The sequence below is a fragment of the Anas acuta genome, chromosome 1 (genome assembly GCF_963932015.1).
Source record: "Anas acuta chromosome 1, bAnaAcu1.1, whole genome shotgun sequence".
NCBI classification, from domain to species: Eukaryota; Metazoa; Chordata; class Aves; order Anseriformes; family Anatidae; genus Anas; species Anas acuta.
Genome location: NC_088979.1, coordinates 148,923,624 through 148,940,218, shown reverse-complemented (window position 1 = coordinate 148,940,218; position 16,595 = coordinate 148,923,624). Strand labels below are relative to the sequence as shown.

The 16,595-nt window shown below is 46.4% G+C and overlaps 1 protein-coding gene and 1 long non-coding RNA gene across 3 annotated transcripts in view; one reads left to right on the top strand and one right to left on the bottom strand.

Annotated features, from left to right (window-relative positions):
• The window catches only part of LOC137846787 (uncharacterized), a 66,521-nt gene extending 55,407 nt beyond the window's left edge, over window positions 1–11,114 (bottom strand). Inside the window, exon 1 of the long non-coding RNA XR_011090650.1 lies at window positions 10,850–11,114. This is a non-coding gene — a long non-coding RNA (uncharacterized lncRNA). The remainder of the gene's footprint in view (window positions 1–10,849) is intronic.
• Window positions 1–16,595, top strand: part of SYN3 (synapsin III) — a 190,697-nt gene that overhangs the window by 160,560 nt on the left and 13,542 nt on the right. For both annotated transcript variants that reach the window (XR_011090638.1, XM_068664884.1), the window contains exons 8-10: window positions 7,025–7,167; window positions 11,105–11,179; window positions 14,607–14,709. Coding sequence is in view for 1 of the 2 variants with exons in the window: in XM_068664884.1 (XP_068520985.1) it covers window positions 7,025–7,167; window positions 11,105–11,179; window positions 14,607–14,709 (321 nt within the window). In the remaining variant the exon portion in view is untranslated. The remainder of the gene's footprint in view (window positions 1–7,024; window positions 7,168–11,104; window positions 11,180–14,606; window positions 14,710–16,595) is intronic.

Below are 16,595 nucleotides of genomic sequence, written 5' to 3'. Positions count from 1 at the left end.
CATCACATGCCACTTACAAGGCAAGCAGGTGATCAGGCCCAGTCAGCATGGGTTTATGAAAGGCAGGTCCTGCTTTATGAACCTGATCTCCTTCTATGACAAAGTGACGCACTTGGTGGATGAGGGAAAGGCTGTGGATGTGGTCTACCTTGACTTCAGCAAGGCTTTTGACACCGTTTCCCACAGCATTCTCCTCAAAAAACTGTCTGCTCATGGCTTGGACTGGCGCACGCTTCGTTGGGTTAGAAACTGGCTGGATAGCCGGGCCCAAAGAGTCGTGGTAAATGGAGCCAAGTCCAGTTGGAGGCCAGTCACTAGTGGCGTCCCCCAGGGCTCGGTGCTGGGGCCGGTCCTCTTTAACATCTTCATCAATGATCTGGATGAGGGCATTGAGTGCACCCTCAGTAATTTTGCAGATGACACCAAGTTAGGGGCGTGTGTCGATCTGCTCGAGGGCAGGAAGGCTCTGCAGGAGGATCTGGATAGGCTGCACCGATGGGCCGAGGTCAACTGCATGAAGTTCAACAAGGCCAAGTGCTGGGTCCTCCACTCAGGGCACAATAACCCCAAGCAGAGCTACAGGCTGGGAGATGAGTGGTTGGAGAGCTGCCAGGCAGAGAAGGACCTGGGAGTGATGGTGGACAGTCGGCTGAATATGAGCCAGCAGTGTGCTCAGGTGGCCAAGAAGGCCAACGGCATCCTGGCTTGTATCAGAAACAGTGTGACCAGCAGGGCTAGGGAGGTGATCGTCCCCCTGTACTCGGCTCTGGTGAGGCCACACCTCGAGTACTGTGTTCAGTTTTGGGCCCCTCGCTACAAGAAGGACATCGAGGTGCTTGAGCGGGTCCAGAGAAGGGCGACGAAGCTGGTGAGGGGCCTGGAGAACAAGTCCTACGAAGAGTGGCTGAGGGAGCTGGGCTTGTTCAGCCTGGAGAAAAGGCGGCTCAGGGGCGACCTTATCGCTCTCTATAAGTACATTAAAGGAAGCTGTAGAGAGGTGGGGGTTGGTCTATTCTCCTAGTGACAGGACGAGGGGGAACGGGCTAAACTTGCACCAGGGGTGTTTTCGGTTGGATATTAGGAAGAACTTTTTTACTGAGAGGGTTGTGAGGCATTGGAATGGGCTGCCCAGGATAGTGGTGGAGTCACCATCCCTGGAGGTCTTTAAAAGACGTTTAGATGTTGAACTTAGCGATATGGGTTAGTGGAGGACTTGTTAGTGTTAGGTCAGAGGTTGGACTCGATGATCTTGAGGTCTCTTCCAACCTAGACAATTCTGAGATTCTGTGATTCTGTGTGACTGGAACAGAGACACCAGGAATAGCCTTCACCAGGAGAGACAAAGGGGCCCCAGACAATCTACTCATCTAAAATCAGGACATATGCCCCTCAGCCCCTCCCATGACCCTTATTACCCCCTGCCAAATTTTGAAGTCTCCCCATAGCTCATTGGCAATGGAAGACATAACAAGTGCTCTGTGCTTCTAGTCCAATACCCTATCGATACAGATGCAATATCAGAAATATTACTTAGACAATATTTTACAGAGGAGTCAGCAGAGAAAAACCCTTTTCTTTTCAATGAAAATCACAGAAGGACACTGAGAGGAGAGGTCCTTCCTCACAAAGCACTGAACTGTTGTTCATGCAGCAATTCACAAGAGGTTAAGACATTTTTGAGCATTGTGCAGTTTGAGCCTATTTACCCCAGATGTGGTTGGGGGGGTCTTTGTTGAACAGGGTGAGCGCTACAGTGAGAAAGGAATAACACTTCTTCCTGATTCCAGATCTCATAATGCCAGAGCCCATTGCAAGAAATAAAGCTCTTAGTGTGTTAATATCTGACATTTGTGCGCTAACATGACCCTTAAGTGCCCTAGGAACAGAGCCCAGCACTGCAAATTCACTCAAAGAGTCTCTTCACCTCTTCCTGATCAGATCATGAGAAAGAAACAACTGCCAGATCTGCAAAGAGAGGAAAAACTGTTTCTATGCATGTGGCTATATATATGTTTATATAAATTTAATAAATAGATATATGTTTTTTGCTACTCTTGCTTTATTTTTAGACCTCTCTAATTAGGCCAATTTAAGAGTCACCTCCTCTCCATGCCTGCCCCACAATTATGAAAACACCTCCCCAGTACAAATCCTGGCTCAGACGAATTTATTACATTGTAGAAGAAAAACTTGTTGTTCATAATAATGTGGTCAGAGTTATTTTCTCTTTTACTGGATGGGAAAGACTTTTTTTTTTTTTCTGGTATAAACATAGCACAAACTGAACAGAGCCACTATGTAAAGTAAAAATACCACAAGCTTTTTATCAGGAAGGACAGTTCATCACCTTGTCCCTCTCTCTGAGACTTGAAATAGAATGTTCTAAAAGTAAGAGCTTTGAAAACCCAGCGTACTGAAGAGGAAAGGAAGAGGAAAGGGTTGCCTTGGCTTGTCAAGAAACAAATATTTTCATTTACAGAGGACAAATAATGACTTGACATGTAACTTTCAGAACAGAGCAGCCCAATCACTGCATTCCCACTGACCCATCTTGAAAATAGCAAGAGCATCCTCATTTCTTGCGTAGCAGCCTTGAACCTTTTGCTGGACACAGAAAATGGTGACTGACCCAGGGTACTGGGGACCAAAGCTGCCAAGACCCATGGCTGAGAGTAGCTGTTCATTGGGAAGTTAATAGGGATTATAAAGCTGAATGCATTAAAGACAGCATAACATTTGGAGAGCTTGAGTCTGAAAATAATCAGGAAGTGTGGATTCTGTTGTATATTTATTATTTTGAGGTGGGTCAAAGGATTAACCACATTCAGTTAGGCCTAAACCACATCTGTGTCAACTGGATCAGGTATCTTCTGAGAAGGAGAGTTTAACTTGGGGTAGAGGGAAGGAGAGGCTGAGGAAGCCCTCTGTGCAGAGCTGTTCCTCCAGACCCAGTGTCCCCAAATAGCAAAGTCACTTCAGAAAAGCCAAGTGCAGTTTGAGATGGACAAAAAATCCCAGGCTCTGTGTGGCCAAGCCAGCTCCTCTGGAGGAAAGCGCTCAGTGTGTGTTTTCACAAGCCTACCAAGACTCAGTTAAACACCACAGGGCCAAGCCCAGCCCTGGCTCAGCCTTGGACATTTACTTTGCAGCTGAACCTGTCTCTAAACCCAGTTTGGACAGAGAAACTGCTTCTGCAAGCCATCTCCCGGGTGGTGTGGGATTAACCTGTGAGGCCGAGTTAACTCTGGATGACACTTGGAGAGGGTAACACAAGGGCAGCCCTAGCAAACTACTGTAATTATGCCACTTTGGCTGACTTTTTATTATTATTGTTGTTGCCACAAAACTAATGAAAGCAAAAGGGCACAGCAAGGCAATACCTGCACTGCTTAGGCTGGAGATGAGTGAGGAGGACCCAGCCTTGGGATCCTGGTGTGCAGGAAGATGTGGCGTGTATATGAGGCAGTGGATTTGGGGACTACGAGATAGAGGAAGCAGAAGGTTCAGCCCAGGTCTGCTCAGGGGCAGTAAGATCAATGCCTCTTGGGAAAGCTGAGGGTGGAAATTGTCACAGTATCAGCTTCTAAGGTGCCACCAGCAAAGGGTTGGTCACCTCTGCGTGAGCGTGTCCCCAAGGATCCAGGTCCCTCTGCTGCAGCCACAGGGAGCATGCTGGGCACTGCTGGCACCTGAATGAGAGAAGAGAGCCAGAACGGAAGCAGCGACTCTCCCGAGGAGCTTTCTTGCTCAGAAAAGGCATTTGTCAACACGCTGGCCCAAGCTCTTCACAACAGGTCACTAAAACTCTACAGCAAACAGCAGCTGATGGCCCCAGAATGAGCCTATTGCTGCTCAAACAGCCAGCACAGCTAAGCAAACAGCCCAGCGGGGCAAGGGCTCTATTTGCCCTCGCTGTTTGCACTCCTCTATGCAGCTAATGGGATACTGCATTTATCCTAAGAAGGATGAAAAAAAAAAGAGAGACAAAATAGCTTCCTATTGATTCCTTTCCAACTTCTTTCTTTTCTCACTTCCATGTTTTTTGGCCAACCTGCCGTTTTAGAAGGCAGATTTATCCCTTATTGGGTAAATTGGTAACTGTTTGCTCTGTAATGATTTTTAACAGTCCTGTCTTAAATAATGCCCTCTGGTGTCATGCCACATACACCCTGCCTTTGGTTCTCTCTTTTTTTTTTTCTCTCCTGTTAGGAGAATGGAGATTTTATTGACATGTAAAATGGTTACAAGGCAGGAGGAAATGAATTATAAAAAATGTAAAAGTAGAAAGCTAATAAAATGGTGGACTTGATAGATAAGACAGGAAAATAAATCTAATTTGACTGTAACTGGAGTGCTTCCTGTTTATGAAGTAATAACCGTATCCTGGACTAAGCCAGCATTAACCCAGGACACAGTTGTTATTTTGTCAAATTTGGCTGGCTCTCACAATTAACAAGAGGCAGCTCAGATTTCAGCTTTGGTGTGGTGATTATTTTGATGCCTGGTGGGAAATAGGGCCTTGGCCTCCCAGAAGGGGACCTGGCGAGGTGCTTTCTCTAAGAAGTCCACGGGAAGGGCTGTGGCAAGGGCGGGGGAAGACAGCAAAGCTGTTTGCAGAGGATGGCACAGCGATGTAGCACCGGGGAAGTCAGCTGCTGTGTCCTTCATTTCTTACATTGCGTCCTACTTACCCAACCAAAAATCCTCCGGCCCATGAGAGAACATGTGTTTCATGTCCCTGCGGGGAGAGAGGAGGAAGGAAAGCACCCTTCCTTCCTACAGCATGCCACTTCTTTGAGGAAGAAACCCATTTATGAGAAGAGAATCCAAGTCCCTTCTAGCAGTATGAGCTAACTCTGGTCTGCGAGGGGAAGCGGCATCCCTTCCTCTGCCCCCAGACTGACGCTCTCGGGCTGGGAACAAAAATGCCTCGGCCGGGGCCCAGAGACATCTGTTGCACAAGCGCAGCAGCACTTTGTTTCAGATCCCACAGAGGTCCTGGTTCCAAGTAGGTCATTACGTAATGGCTTTTGTCTTTCCCCATCGCCAGCAGGGTCTGGGAGCCTGTGTCGTAACGCCCTGCAGTCCCTCCTGCCATCATCTCCGCAGGGTGGGATGCTCCAGCTTGATGTCACCCAGCAGCACCGGTGCTGCTCTTATCTCTGCAGCAAAAACACCTGGTACCTGCCCACCCTGCACTGCTCCCTCCAGGATTTTGTAAGCTGTGCCCAGGTTTGGGGCTCCCCTGGCATGGGGTGCTCCCCGTAAGGCACAGGGGGCAACAGCCCAGCTAGAAGCAAGGCTGCTCTCCTGCATGATTTACAGAGGTTCCCTTTACATTTCCCCTTTGGCTTTTTTAGTTCTTTTTATTTTTTCCCCACCCACACACATGCCTGGAGTCCCCCTCTGCTCCTTTTCTCTGATGGCCCTGAATAGTAAGAGCCCAACCCTCACCGCAGCCACAGGGAGGAGGATGAGGGCATTCCGCATTCAGCAAGGGAAGAAGCAGAGACCAGACATTTTTCTTTTTACTCAGACATCTAGAGGTGGTTATAGGTCAAAATAGCTGCATTTTTCACCTTTCCCACAACCTGTGCAGTTCTCAAGAGCTTCTCTGCACCAGGCTGTGGCTGAGTCCTTGGCTTCTGCTGTGGCTGAAGCTCACACAAAGGCATCTGAACAGTAAAACAGGTTAGCAGCAAACCTGCCCTCTGTTCTCTAGTGAAGATGGCTCCTGCCCTCTCATGGCTGCAGGCAGATATGTAAAACCAAGTGTTTGTTCTTCGCAGAGAAACACCAAATGCCACTGCATGCAGTTTCCTTCAGCCGGCTCCGCGCAGTCTGGCATCTCCCTCCTTCAGCACACACACACCGACACAACCATGGAGCTCTTCTGGGGCAGAGCCCACCTGGCTGCTACAGGCGAGCAGACAAAGCGGGGCTGCCATCCCCAGCTGTGATCTCAAGATGTTACCAAACTACAAAGAATAGGTAATGCGTAAAGAAACGCACTCACTTGTTCACCCTTTACAGAGCACTAGTCTTTTTTCTGCCAATCAACCCGCCCTTCCTGCATCTGTCCCTTTCTGAGGAACATCAGGGTTTCCTTATGTACCAAGCAGATTTTGCCAGTAGACTAAATGCTGTGGTTGATGGTACAGATGAGGTGATGTTGTCCATCATGTTCTCATTACCAGCTTGTTCACCATTTCCCTCCAATTAGCTTTCATAGAGGTTTAATCATATTATTAGAGCTTCTACTGTTTAGGTCCTTCCTTCCTTCTTTCCTTTTTTTTTTTGGATAAGGTTCAAAGCATTTCTCATAAATGAACCCAAATCTGTGAAAAGCGGGCTTCTCAGAAAGTTCTCCAGTTCGTAGGTTATCGCCCTCATCTCCAAGTGTGACTCAAGCCCAACGCCCAACCAGCTGTCCCACGCACGCACCATGGCATCCTGCTCACACCGATCCCCCCAAAATCCTGGGCTCCCCCAGAGACAGCCTCTTCCTTCAGAGCCTGCTTCCCTCCAGGAGACCTGCACTTCTCCTCAAGGACAGTCTGGATGGGGGCAATGTGAAATGCCAGGGAACGGAAGCCTAGAAGTGGCAGGCGACCAGCTCGCTTGTTGATTTCCCGGCCACCCAAAATGCTCTGTTTTCATCCGTCCCGACATGGGAAATAGCAGTTTCAAAGTTTGAATGAAGTAATGCCCCTTAAGAGATGAAATATTTTTTTGAAGCATCATAAAAGCAATGAGCGTTAGCAAGAGCCATCTGGTCGAAGTTCTAGCTGCCTGCGTGGTGCCAGGTTTGCCAGGGCTTTTGCATGAGGAAGGAGAAAGGGGTTCATTTGCTCTGGGCTAGGTTCGTTGGGGAATTTCTCTCTCACGCAATCCCTGCTCTGTTCTCAGCTCTGCGTTTTTTAACAGACATTGTGTGACACAGTCACGGAAATGACTTCCACTCACAAAGTATTCCCGTTCTTTTTGCACTTGTCTTGTTTTTGCTGTATTTTTGGCAATCAAGGTCAAGGTTGAGAACCAGCATGATTTCCGGGACATGGCGAGCATCGTAGCCATGGCAAGAACCTACGCCACCTCCGAGCCATTCATCGACTCCAAGTATGACATCCGAATCCAGAAAATCGGCAACAATTACAAGGCTTACATGTGAGTGCGTGGCTATGCCAGGGTGAGACGTGGGCAGGGGTGGGGGAAACATTGCTGTGAGTGCAATTCATTCAGTGTCTGCTCTGCGCAGAGTAGGAGGCTGTCTTAATTCCCTTGAAAAATAGCCCTGCTGTTCATCTCCCACCTCTGAACCCAGATCCCTCTTCCACTGATCACCCTCATTACTCACCATCAGCTCGTTGTTTTGGAAGATAAATCTCCCTCTACCTGTTGCTGAGCTTCAGTTAGTTCCCACCATAAAACCATGCTGTGCTGTCACCTACCACCTCCACCTCCCCTTGTGACAGGGCTCATCCTACCCAGCAGTTTAGCAAAATCCTCCGGCTCTCAGTGCCCTCCTGAGGAAACTGAGCCCACCACCCTCCCCACCAGTGGGGGCAATAAAAAGGAGGGGTGTCCCAACAGCCTCAGGGAGCTGAGAAGTTTGGAAGAGGTGGTTGTAACTCATGGAGTCCTACAGCGTCCAAGCCACAGCAACACCCTGTCTTCTCCCCAGACAGAAATCATGGCACTGTCCTTACACAAGGGCACGAAGAGCATGCAGCACCACACACAGGTGGCCTCACTTGGCCACCATACAGGGTTTCCAGGGGCATTTTGCATGATTGCTCCCTGGAGCGTACAAAGGAGGGGTATTTCTGCAGGTGGCCCAGTGCTCCTCCCTGCTCTGCAAGGGAGTGAGAGAGGCGGGACAAGGGCAACCCTCAGCACTGGGGTGTTTAAAAATATAAAACAGTGCTCAGCCAAACTTCAGTAGTCGTCAAGCTCAATTAAGGATGTAACCACACGGCTCAATAAAACACCTGTTTCTGCTTACTGCAAACCAGTAGACAAAGCTAAGCCAAATAGCACAGCTTCTCCAGGAATACCACTCCTTATGCAGCCACAAAATGCTGGACAAGTGGCCAGCCCTGGCAGCACATTCTTCAGGTCACCAGATAACATCTCATATGTTACCTAAGACCTGCAACACCGTGAGTTTTGGATCCATGCTTACCAACCCCCAGGCCATCTAGCTCTGGCACAAACATCGTTACATAAGATAATCAAATGGACCTGATCACATATTTTTCGGTTCTAGTTGCCTGGCCGGATTCCTGACACGGAGGTATTTAAGTAAACTAGATAATGACTGAGCTGCATTCTTCATGGGAAGGACTTTTGGAACACTCAGCTGCTTCATGTGAACCCAATGAGAGAAAAATTGTTTTAAACCTGATCGGGTCAACAACAACTCAAACTGGCCAAAGGAAGGAAGGTTTAAAGTGTCCATTAAAATTCCCTGTTCCTGCCAACCTACCCAGCCTTGGCTCCAGAGCCTGCTCCCACACTGCCTCTACGTGAAACAAAGGCCCAGTTAGGCTGATCATATCCTCTCCCTGTTTATTATTCGCACTCACCACACTCTCATCCAGACAGGGATCAGAAATAATACCAGATGATTGAGAAAAGAAAGCAGTCACACTAAGAGCTAATCCCATTTGGGAATATAGCTGTGCAAACAATTGTTTGCTAAATGAAATACGTTTTCACACACACACACACAAAAAAAAAAAAAAAAAAAAAAAAAAAAAAAAAAAAAAAAAAAACCAGCCATGAACGGGAAACACCTTAATGAGAAATTAAGCTTATTAGCAAAGAAAGCAAACAGCAAAATTCACCAAGTGACTTGCTAACCCAGAGTATTTACTTATGTTGAGAGAGCCGTTTGTGGAAGTGAGCCTGGGGATCGGCGTAGCCGGTTTGATTATGGGCTGCCCCTTCTGTACCAGTGTCAGACAGAAGAGAAGGTTCTTTCTATGATATCATGAGTTCCTATTATGTCAGAGGGCAGAGGTAGAAGCACCGAAATATCAGGGCTTTCATTGGTGTCTCACATAGAAGACTCAAATTCATTAGTCATGCTAGCAAATCGCAGCCTTAAAGCAATTACAGCATGCGTCAGTCTAAGTGAATTGCTTTGATCTGTGAGCCATGGAATCTACCCAGGATTTCTATACCTTCACCCACACATATAGGCTTTAAAAAACCCCTTCCTTCTGAGAACAGACTGTATATCAACATTTCTGCAGAATATGTTTACTTAGCACGCATCTGCCCGAGGGAGGATGCTGCAGGGTGACTCACATTCCTCTCCGCCCCAGATGTTCAATGCACTTCCTTCCAGCCCATGACCCAAGGCTTGAGTTCAGTTTCCCATTGACTTCAGTGCAGTGACTCCAGATTTACACTACTAACAAACACCTACTTAGCCCATGCCTTGGGCCAGTTACAAAACAGCAGATAAGTAGCATGTGATACATGCCTAAAATTCCACCAAATATATTGGACCGACATTGTACTACTGGTGAGGAGAAAACATGAATACTACTCATGTGGCTGAAGAAATTGTGGGAGAAATTATACACCCCCACATTCCCTCTTCTCAAGTCAGAGTAAGGGTTTCATTTCCAGTTAAGACTTTGAATTTCTTTGTCAAACTGTATAGCTGTGGTTTGGTTTACTCACGGATGGCTCAACTGCTTACATTTGGTATGCCAGGTACATTTTCTGAACACTGATATTTAATCATCTTGTTACTATTCAGACTCCAGGAGTTCTCATCAGTGCTAATGGCATTCTAGGTGCCACCTGCCACTATGGTGGCATCTATATGATAATAAAGCATCGGTCTTCCCATTATAGAACTGAAAAACGTAATCCTAAGAATCACGTATCAAAAGAAAAAGAGATTTGAACACTGTCCTTACAGGGTATCAAGGATTCACAACAACCAAACCTCAAGGAGGGATCCATACTTTTGCTTAGAAAGTAGGGCAGGAAGGTGGATGTTGGGTGAAAGTAACAAAAGGCAAGAGTCAACTATATGAAAACACAATTATTCATAACAGTAATTAGGCTCCTTTGGCCCTCCTCCCACACCTTTAAATATGGGTTACACAGACTATTTAAATTTCACAGCAACTATGCATACCACTTAAGAAGAGAAATCAGGAAAAGGACACCAGGCTGTCCTTCACCAGAATAAAAGGAGGTGGTAGGGAGGGTTCCAAAACCTCCTGTTGAAAATGCTTGATCATACTCCCCTCCTAAATCTCTGCCTAAATATCTTTCAATGTAGAGATTCTCCCTGGATGTATGCTGTCAGCTTGCTGACTTTTCTTAGATTGTACACTGTGCCAGGATTATCTGGACAGTGTTGTCAAAGCAAGCTGTCCAAAGTCTGCCCCGTGCCTAGGGTCAAGGAAAGGAAATTTTTCATTCCTTAATGGATGATGGTGAAACTCAAGATCTGCCAGCAACAGTACCATTCTGGGGAAATTAATCATCAGTTGCAGCTAATGAGACTCAAACCATTTTGCAATGGTAAATTCTCCAAGTCCAAACATAGTAAGCCACAGTAAGATCAATGAAAATCCAGTGGAAAAGAGGATATAAGCATATTTCCTAAGATACCCGTGCAACTGAAGTCAAAGTTAGGGAGACCTGAGTGCTATAACTGACATTTGTGGAACTGCTTAGTCAGATGTTTGCACAGAGTGTTGCTCTGCCACAGACGGAGGATGCTACGATTGCTGAACACAAGGGTGATTATCCCAGAGACATTCTACCAACATTTCAGCTCTCGTAGGCCAGATATATAAAGAAAGAAAGTACTCACAGAGCTGGATGTGTACTCAAGATTCCTTGGAGGTTTCCCTGCCTAACTCCTCACTCAGCCTTTCATGAGTTCGAACAACATATCCTGTATGGAGTGTTGTTGAGGCAGGATTTGGAAAGATTTCTATGAGGAAGTACCTCACCTCATCCCCTCCTGTACAAGCACTGAGTCAAGAATGAGGAGTACAGTATGAGGGAGGATGGGGCAGGGATGTATTTTCATGTTCATGGTTATGTTTTTGGTTTGTTTTCCTAGGAGGACGTCTATCTCTGGAAACTGGAAGGCAAACACAGGTTCTGCAATGCTGGAACAGATCGCAATGACAGAGAGGTAAGGAAGAGGGTTTCAAGACAGTACTAGCTATTCTTGGGTTAGAAGGGAGGAATTGTATTTTAGACTTCAGTTCATTGATAGAACTCGTAAGCAAGGTCTCTCGGGAGGCCGGATAAAGGAGTTTAAAAGACCAAATATTTCCTTAAAAAAATACTAAGGGCACAAAGGCAAACTGTCCTGTTTTGGAGAACAGACTGGAAGTACAGCTAGGGAGCAACATTGCTAAATCATTAGATCTTTGGTGAATTTAGCCACAGGAAAAAAGACCAGCATACTAAGGTCAAGCACACAAGCACAAACATGTAGGGATAAAATCAGAAAGGTCACAGTGCAAAATAAGAAGAAACAAGAAGTTATTCTAAGTACATTACTAATGAGAGGCACACAGAGAAAAAGTGTTTTCCTGCTGCTCAACAGAGAGAAAAATCTGTCAGCTGAAGTGTTGAAAGCTCTAGTCTTCCAAAGTGGACACTGTTGTAGCTAAGGTCTCACAGCTGAACGGGGGAGAAGGAGCTGCCTCATGTATCTTTCACACTAAACTTTGCAGATGGTAATTCCATATATTCAAATCACTGTGATATTTGCTAATATTACAACTTTGTGATACTGTTGACTCATGGTAACTTAGGTTTTGCACAACCCAACCCTTTTTCTACAGAACTGCTATCCTGTTTTTTAAGTAGATTATTCATAGATTTATAGAATCTATGAATATAAAATTAAATATAATTAATTATATGAATATATATAAAATAGAAATATAATAAATATATGTCTAGAAATTATGACTAAATAGAAAATAGAAAATAATTCTGTAGAATTAATAGTACATGTGTACTCACTCATCTCTAGTGAATCTAATATTTTTTTCAGACTATATCCCCAGTTCCCAATGATCTTAGTATCATAGTTAATTCTAACTCTGTCCAGGTTTGGGCACCACATTTGAAGAAATATAGCAATTGAGTTAAAGAGGTCACAGGATAATAAAGGAAATGCTCAGAGGAGAAAAGAGAGCCTATAAGAAAAATATGCAACAATTGCTTATGAAGTTTTTTACCTTTTCCAGTTGCGGACCACTGTTGTTTTTTTTTTCAGTAGAGGTGTGCACTCATGCATAATGAATGTATGTCTGCAGTGCAGAGGTTCACTTTCCTTCATTAGCTTTCCCAGAGCTGGAAGAAGTTGTCCACAAGCTGAACACTGCTGCATCCCAAAGATGAAAACATTTAGAGTGCAAAGTCTTCACATATATGAAAGGCTGCTAGTAGGGCATTACCCACAATTTATATTGCTATACAAACCTGTAAGAAGTAATAGGCTTAAACTATAGTAGATAGGTTCATTTGGGCATAGGAAATATTTCTTAACAATATGGATAACACAGAACAGAAATGGATAGCCTGGAGGGGAAGGGGAATTTGTGTCCTCTTTCAGACTAGATTAGAGAAATGCCTCCTCTTTTGGGTACATGAGTTGTGCAGGTGATCATATAAGGTCCCTTCTGCACCTTTTGTTCTGTGAGATGAGGAAACCAAGCCAAGCACCTAATCTGATGCTGTAGGTAACTCTGAAAGATGCTTATATGACTATGGGAACTGGACATCATTACGTATCCTGGTTGTCTTACAACACAGCTACAGCCAGAGAGAAGAAGGGCAGACATTCCCTAACTGCAGTGTTGCAGGATTAAAGCCCAGATTCCTGCTAACCTACTGAGCTGAATTTTGAAGGTTCAGTTTACAGAAGTAGTTCCCCCATTCACTGCACTAGCCCTGTCTAGCCACAAATGCAGCAAAAACCCTTGAAATCTGTGAGTCATCAGTGTATGCAACAAGATAGAAGTGTGCTGAAACATTTTGCTGAGTAGAAGCCGTCTGAAATACCTGCTCTACTGAACAGTAGCCCAAAAAATTGTCATCCAAATAATAAATAGCAAAATGACAGTAAAAATCTGTAAATGATACAGGTAGAAAAAACTACCCTGATGCACATGCATAAGTATTCTCCTCAGCCCCATAGCACTGCTATTCCACTCGAGCAGCCCTGATGCCTCCCAGTGCTCACTTAGGGCCAGGTAGCTATCAGGGACTCTGGCATGGGCAGCAATTCCCTGAGGCTGCCTGTTGAACCCAGGCACCTAGGGATGTCCCTTAGGGAGATCTGTGATGGTGCTGGGTGTAGGAGCACAGCAGTGCATGAGGGCAGCTTGCAGGGCATCCTGCCTGGCTCACAGGGTCCGCAGTTCTCCTTGTGCTAGGCTCTCCCTTCCTCACAGGGGCTGGGGTGAACGTGCTTGGTCTCCTCATTAGGAGCCATTTTCCTGCAAACATTGTGTTCGCACAAGTTGATCATTATATTGTCAAGCTACAGGGACTCTGGCTGGCTTCAAGGATGTAAACTTGTTCTTTGGCCAGAACAGCTCTTTTCCCAGTCCCTGCAGGGTCTGCAAAATGTCAGTGTTTTCAAAAGACTGTGGCCTTCCCTCCCTCCCCGCATCTTGTCACAGTCCTGCTTACAGATCTGCTGCTCTGAGATTATTATTCTTATTGAAACGGCCGGGACTGCAGAGCAGCTGCACAGGAAATAAAACCAGGCTGCCTCGTTCCCTCCTCATTTCCACAGTGGGGGGATGCGGCCCCCTCATAACAGGCCCCTTGTCATTCTCCCTCCTCCTCTGACCCCAGGACAGCTAAGGGGACACCTGTCAGACCTGGCCCCTGCTCATACCAGCTGGTGGTCCCGTTCGGGGACAGAAAAAAGGGCTGGTAGCCTGTATCTCTCCCGCTGACCAGTGGTGCCTGGTCCCTGTGATGGGACCTCCTGGCTAGGAGCAACGCCCAAGGGATCAAAGGGAGGAGGCTGTAAAAGGATGGCACTGAAAGAGTGAATTGTCAAAAGCAGGAGGCGCTAGGTCACAGATCAGGGAGGGGGTGGCTACACCCTGCTAAATTCTGCACTCGCTTTCCCGTCTTATTGCAGCCCCAATATCCTGGACATCTTATCAGGAGAAAAGCTGCCTGCATAATGGAGGGCTTTCAGGCAAAGCCAATACAAACGCTAAGGGGCCAACTCTTCTGGGAGATTAAATGAGCTAAATATTTATAGCTTGGCTAAATGACAAGGGACTGGAGATCTGATGTAAATACCAAGGAGGGAAAGAAACATTTTAAGGTGGCTTTGAGGGCAGGATTGAAACAATCTGCACTAAAGAGAAACTCCAGGCAAGATTCTCTCTTTTGGTGATTTTTTTTGTTTGTTTGCTTGTTTTTCCGGTCCATCTCCTGTGCAAGAGGGGCAAAGTATGTAAAGTATACCAAGTATGCCTTCAGAATCTCTTTGTGCTCCTCTGAGCAGCAGGATGGGTGACTGTTGGTGTAATACCCAAGACACTTAATCGTAGGCCATGCTCTGGTTTCTGCAGGTACAGACTCTGGGCGGACGCCTGCGCAGAAATGTTTGGAGGTCTCGATATTTGTGCTGTCAAAGCTGTCCACAGCAAAGATGGAAAAGACTATATCATTGAGGTGAGAGCACGGGGAACCTGAAGGCAAGTCTCCTTCGGGAAGTGTGTCTGCATCCACACACGTTCCCTCAGAGTTCATATATGCACCCATGTGCTCTCTTACTCCTGTGTGCATGCTCCAGCAGTCACTGCTCCTGAATGTCCGTCTATTTCCTCAAAGCTGTGGCCCACTGATAGGCAAGGGACTTGTTCAGAGTCACAGGTAAACTGACAGACATACAGCAGGGGATCAGATTTATAGTGCCTTCAATTCTCAATATGTACTGTGAAAAGAAATGGGAGAGCCACACACTGCTTGGCCACCCGTGTTTTCCAGCTGATGAGACCCCATAGTGTGGCAATTTACCACCATGGGACAGATGTGATTCTACCTTCTTAACGAGCACATAGCAGCCTGCAGGTGTCGATGGCAGCATCCAAAGTTTGGCATGTCTCATTGCACCAGTGCCCCAGTACCATTCATCCTAGGCTGAGCACCTGCAAAGGCAGCACACCTCTCAGAGCTGCGAGGAGAGATTGGCAGAATCATGAATAAACAGACCCAGATTCAGCCCAACCCGAATTCAGGTGCCACAGGATGTTAGCATATTGATCGTATTCATGCCCCCCCATTACCCATTCAGACAGAAAAATAGTCACGTCCAGCAGGTGATTCAGTGCACTGAAAGTCTCAGTTTCTAAATGAACATGTCTTTCTCTAATCACTTTAAAAGGGAACACCAGTAACAAAACTCCTAGCCACACCTTATTTAAGAGGGTAGAATAAATGGCAAGAGTGTAGCAAAAAGACCCATAAACAGCAGAAACAATTTAATTTTATTTTTTTAAAAAAAGGTGAATTTGCTAAAATTTTTGCCTGGACAGCGTTCGCTATAATAGCAGATCAGCAGGACAGACCAGTACAGAGCTACTCCAGGCAGTGTGGGCTACAGACTTCCGTGCTCAGAGCCCCACTAACAGGACAACCTGTGGCTCTGAGAGTTAAGGTTATGCACGTTCCTCACCAGACCAGGAGGCAGAAGTGGGAACGTGGTGGATAGCACACTCAGGTCACCCGAGCAGGGCAGAGAAGGAAAAGCTGGCCAGAAAATCAAAGTGGAAACTTAAGAGACACTCTGGGGGAGAAAAAAATCTGGCAAGTAAGCAAGCGTCTCTGTCACTATGTGATTCAAGGAGGCACAGCATCTGACCTGCTGTAAACTCCACCAACACAGGCCAGCCGAGGAAGATGAGCAGAGCCAGCCTACGGCTTCATGCAGGGTGCTGACACACTAGAAAGCTATGTGTGGGAGCGCAGTCCCACCCACTGATGAGGTTGGGATGCTGATGAGAACCACATGAGCCCTCCAGTGACTGCACATTCCAGCATTATGTATCCATTCCCCGGGGAGCGGTGACCTGTTAAAGGCCATGCGATCCAAGCATGTTGCGAGCAACAAAACACTGGGGAGCCTCTGTCTTTTCTGCAGTGATGGGGCCATGGCTGATGGGTCTGCTCCTGAATGCAATTCATCGGCACCTAGAGGAGCATCCCCTAGAGCAGGCTGCCTCCCTGCTGTGCATTTTTATGTCTCTGTGCACATGTAGCTGAGAAAGGAAGAGCGAGAAAGCAGTCTTGCTAGAGTAAGGATGTTCGGAGTGTGTCCATACATGGTCAGATGTGAGATGTGGTTTTCATATCCCTGCATCTATTCTTGCACATAAGCCCATGTACGTGCACATGTGGGTAATTCTCTGTTTAAGGATTATATGCCTCTGTCAGGATATACCGTTTTTTTTTACATCTGCCTCTGTCTGAGTGACTGCATGAAAAGGGCGGCCGTACGCTAACAGCCCTCGCCAGGCTGCACGCAGAGGGAAATGCACACCAATACCCCCTCTCTCTCC